Below are 3,904 nucleotides of genomic sequence, written 5' to 3' on the forward strand. Positions count from 1 at the left end.
ATCAATGAATGAAGAGGGACAAGGAAGGAATTGATTTATTGAGCTTGTTTTTTTCCTTCTTTTAGTTGGAACGCAGTAATGCGAAACAGCAGGCAAAGACGAATCTTTTCAAGAAGTTTACCGCAGGCGTCTGTGGACGCGGTCGATGCCTTTGAGCCCGTCCACGTGCAGCCGCCGGCCCCACGAAAAAGCATTTAAAAAAAAAGAGCTATGGGTGCATCAGACCAGTGAATATGCCAGCTTCTGGTTAAACACAACGTAGGTGCTCAGCAGCTGTAGGGCGTATATGGGAATGATGATAACCAGAGTAATGACCGACACGCGCCACCAACAGCCCCAGGAGAAAAAGAAGTTTTGGTCAATCGTTTCAGGCAGCACCAAAACAGCCACAAAGTAGGAAGCAATGGAAAAACATTCAGCGGCGATGAACAAATAAAGATGCCTTCGACGCTGCTTCCAAAGTATGCGGAGATGTGCTGTGCAGGCCACGATGATGAGCTCCGTCAGCAACAGCGAGGTGTAGACGACTGCCATGATCTGAAATAACTCCTCGCTGAAGAGCTCAAGTGAGAACAGCATCGTGATTCCTCCCTGAAAAAAGGAAATCCATGCCCACTGCAGAAAGGACCGTGCATTCATGGACCGAGACTTTAAGAGCTCCTTGTAATGCTGCGGAAACTCACTGACGTCCTCCTCCCTTATGTCCTCATCGAGGACCAGCGCAAAGACGGGTGCCATTGTAAAGATCGTGGTGTACCCCATAAGAAGATATCCGTTAAAAACGGACATGGTGGTGCCTGCGAAAAGAAGAGAAAAGAACGCTTGCACCGCCGAGTACACCATACCCCGGTGCATGATGAACTGACTCATACGGCACGTACGACGATAGGAGCTACGCCCATGCCAAATTATAAGACGCACACAATGCGCAAACTTCGTGATGGAAAAGTCCGCCGCCATGCTGGCCTGTTTTCCCTCGACACCCTCCACACCAATACCAACGTCGGCAGCAAGTATCATTGAGACATCATTTCCTCCATCTCCGATAGCCGCCACACGAACCGTCTTATCGCAGTACTCGCGCATGGCGTGAACAACGGTCGCCTTTTGCGTAGGCGAACAACGTGCCACAATCACGGAGTACGCCGTTCGGGACACCTCAATAAAGCTTCTGCCCATGGGCCCTGCCAGGCAAAAGGAAAGCGAGATGCCATCCAAAATAAGCGTCCATGGTGTGCTGCTGCCGCCCCTGTGCGACAGCGGAAGGTAACGAAGCCGAAGCGTATCTAAAAGCTGCTGAGCCTCTTCTTCGGAAGAAGCCGCCATGACCTCCACCGCGCCCTGGCGTGGAATAAGCCGCGTCGAACGGCCAATGGTGGTGGCCGTCTCCACCTTGTCACCCGTTAAGATCCAGACCTTAATGCCAGCCATCCCTAAAGTCTCAATTGACGTCGTGACGTCGTCTTGCAGCTCATCCTCCACACCCGTGACGCAAAGCAACTTCATGTCCTTTTCAATTAGACACATGGCCGCATCCAAGGAACTACAACGTGTATCGCCCAACTCGGCGTTGGCTTCATTATACTTCGCCAAAAACATTGCCAGGTGCTCTTCTGTTAGTGTCCGCTGGGCAAATACTAACGTTCGAAGTCCCACCTGGGAGAATTCTTGACAGCTTTCATACAACCAATCAGAAGGCCGTACAACAGTGGCGATTTTGGTGTCCGCCCCCTTCATCAGATACTTGCACCCCCCCTCGCCACGTTCCCGCCGCTCACGAACGATAATTCCCATGCACTTACGCTCAGAGGTAAATGGAAAGGCCTTAAGAATGTCATACTGCACCGTTCTCCCTCCAGGGGTGGTAAATTGCATACTGTTTACATCCCGCTGCACAAGGGAGATACCGATGGAACTACAGAACTTAACGAACGCCACTTCGTCCGGTGAAGACGCCTGATACTCTAGGCAGCCATCCTCCATCACTGGACTCACGTTGTGGCAGAGCACAAGTGCCAGAAGCGCCTCCCCCACAGATGCGACATCGCGTAGGAAGCTTCGTTGCGAGAGCACAACGCCACCTTTACCAGCACCGGTAGGGTAGGGGTTTCCTACTTCATGTCGCTCGGCAAAAAACGCGGCCATAAGCTTTCTAAAGCGATCCACCTCAGTGTAATTCAAGACTGTGTCGGCACCAACTTGAAGAACGCGAAGCTCCATTTTATTTTTCGTCAGCGTCCCTGTTTTATCCGCAAATAAAAACTGCAGACGACCCAGCTCCTCGGGAAGGTTTGTGCTGCGAACAACGGTTCCGGCTATTTTCGGGTCTCGGTACATCTCATACGAATACCACATGCGCCCCACGTCCACGTTCACGCGCATGGAAATAGGGATGATGACTGACATGAGAATGAGGAAGCGGAGGAACATCACCACCCAGTCCCCCTGAAACTCCTGCAGGAAGACAAGGAAAAATGAGATGACAAAGAGTAGCAGAAAGCAGAGTGCCCCCACGACATTCAATTCAGTTTCTATCAGACCCATCTTTGTGGAGGGTTTACTGGAGTTCATCGCGCTACGCGTGTCAACGCCGGTGTGAAGCACCGCGGCGACCAGAGTGCCTGACGCCACGACGCAGTCTTTCCACAACGTATTTTCAAGCGAAATCGCCTCCGACTCCATGCCCGCGACGTCACACATCCCCGCAAATTTGTAGATGTCTTTATGAAGCGGTTCACAGCGTATGTTCGCGCGGAAGCGACAGAGCGCCTCGTTGCCGAGCGGCTGCGTCGATTTCAAGGCATGTCGCAGCTTCCAGTCGGTTTCACCGTCAAGTTGGTCTGTTCGCACAAAACACGTCCCGCTCCCCTCCGAGGTGCGCAGCAAGACACAGTCGGCCGGAATCCGCTGACCGTGACGCAGCAGCAACAGGTCCCCTACTTGAATGGAGGCCGCCCGCACAACACCCTTTGAGCCGTCGGGAAGAAGGCGCTCCACCTTCTCCTGGTTGGCGGCGTGGTCCCGCCTGTACCGCTGAATGTCATCCACGGCGTCTTTGATCAGCGAAAGCAGCACCACCAGCACCAGCGGCGAGAAGTACGTGAAGATAAACCCAACCTTCAGTGCCGGGATGAGCTGCGAGAAGGCAAGCAGCAAGTAGAAAATGTTAAAAAACGACCGGAACTGATGAAACAAAGAGAGCGGTAGAAACGTCAAGAGAGTATAGCGCCTGTTGTTGATCGCGTTGCTTGGGTACCCTCGGCCCGACCACGCCGCCGCCTCACACCCAAGAGCTATCGTCCGCGGCTCAGTCACGTCCGCCACATCCATGTTGAGCCACCCCCTCACGCGCCGCCCGCAACTGCGGTGCTTCCTCGGCGGAATCGGCAAACACAGCGGAGCCTCATCGGCGTTTCTGCCGCCATTCACACTGTCATACAGATTCACCATCGACAGAGACTCTTCCATAAGGGCTTACGGGCACGAAAAAGAAAGAGGGTGAATCGAGCCAAGAAGATACACAAAAACAGAAAAAAAATCAGTGATGTAAGCAAATAATAATAATAATAATAATAACAGACCCATCAATACAAACAACAAGAAGCAAGCGTAAGTGGGAGCGAGACAACAACCTCTGAGCTCCTGCCAAAACACCTCCAAACTCGTCAGACGCAGGCAATAAATTTTAAAACAAAGGGCGCTTCGAAAAAAAAAAATGTTCTGCAGTTCGACACTCAAGATATCGCCACAGAAATGAGACAATTCCCCCCATCAACTCAAGATCCAGCCGCAGGCGGCACACATGTGCGGGGCGACCCCTTGTGACGAACCACCGCTTTTCAAGACGCATCACCTACCGAGTGCACCCACCTGCGCAAGCACCAATGGCGGCGGCGCGACAACA

The 3,904-nt window shown here is 52.6% G+C and overlaps 1 protein-coding gene across 1 annotated transcript, besides 1 other annotated feature; it reads right to left on the minus strand.

Annotated features, from left to right (window-relative positions):
- Window positions 1-219: 219 nt before the first annotated feature.
- On the minus strand, window positions 220-3,468 carry Tco025E_09222 (putative phospholipid-transporting ATPase IIB; the record flags this gene model as incomplete). Its single annotated transcript, XM_029376046.1, has 1 exon — window positions 220-3,468. One exon carries the CDS (start codon window positions 3,466-3,468, stop codon window positions 220-222), a length of 3,249 nt encoding a protein of 1,082 aa, XP_029223836.1.
- Window positions 3,469-3,553: 85 nt separating this feature from the next.
- Window positions 3,554-3,576: a microsatellite.
- Window positions 3,577-3,904: the final 328 nt, after the last annotated feature.

The sequence above is a fragment of the Trypanosoma conorhini genome (genome assembly GCF_003719485.1).
Source record: "Trypanosoma conorhini strain 025E chromosome Unknown Tco_14.4_contig_01025, whole genome shotgun sequence".
NCBI lineage: Eukaryota > Euglenozoa > Kinetoplastea > Trypanosomatida > Trypanosomatidae > Trypanosoma > Trypanosoma conorhini.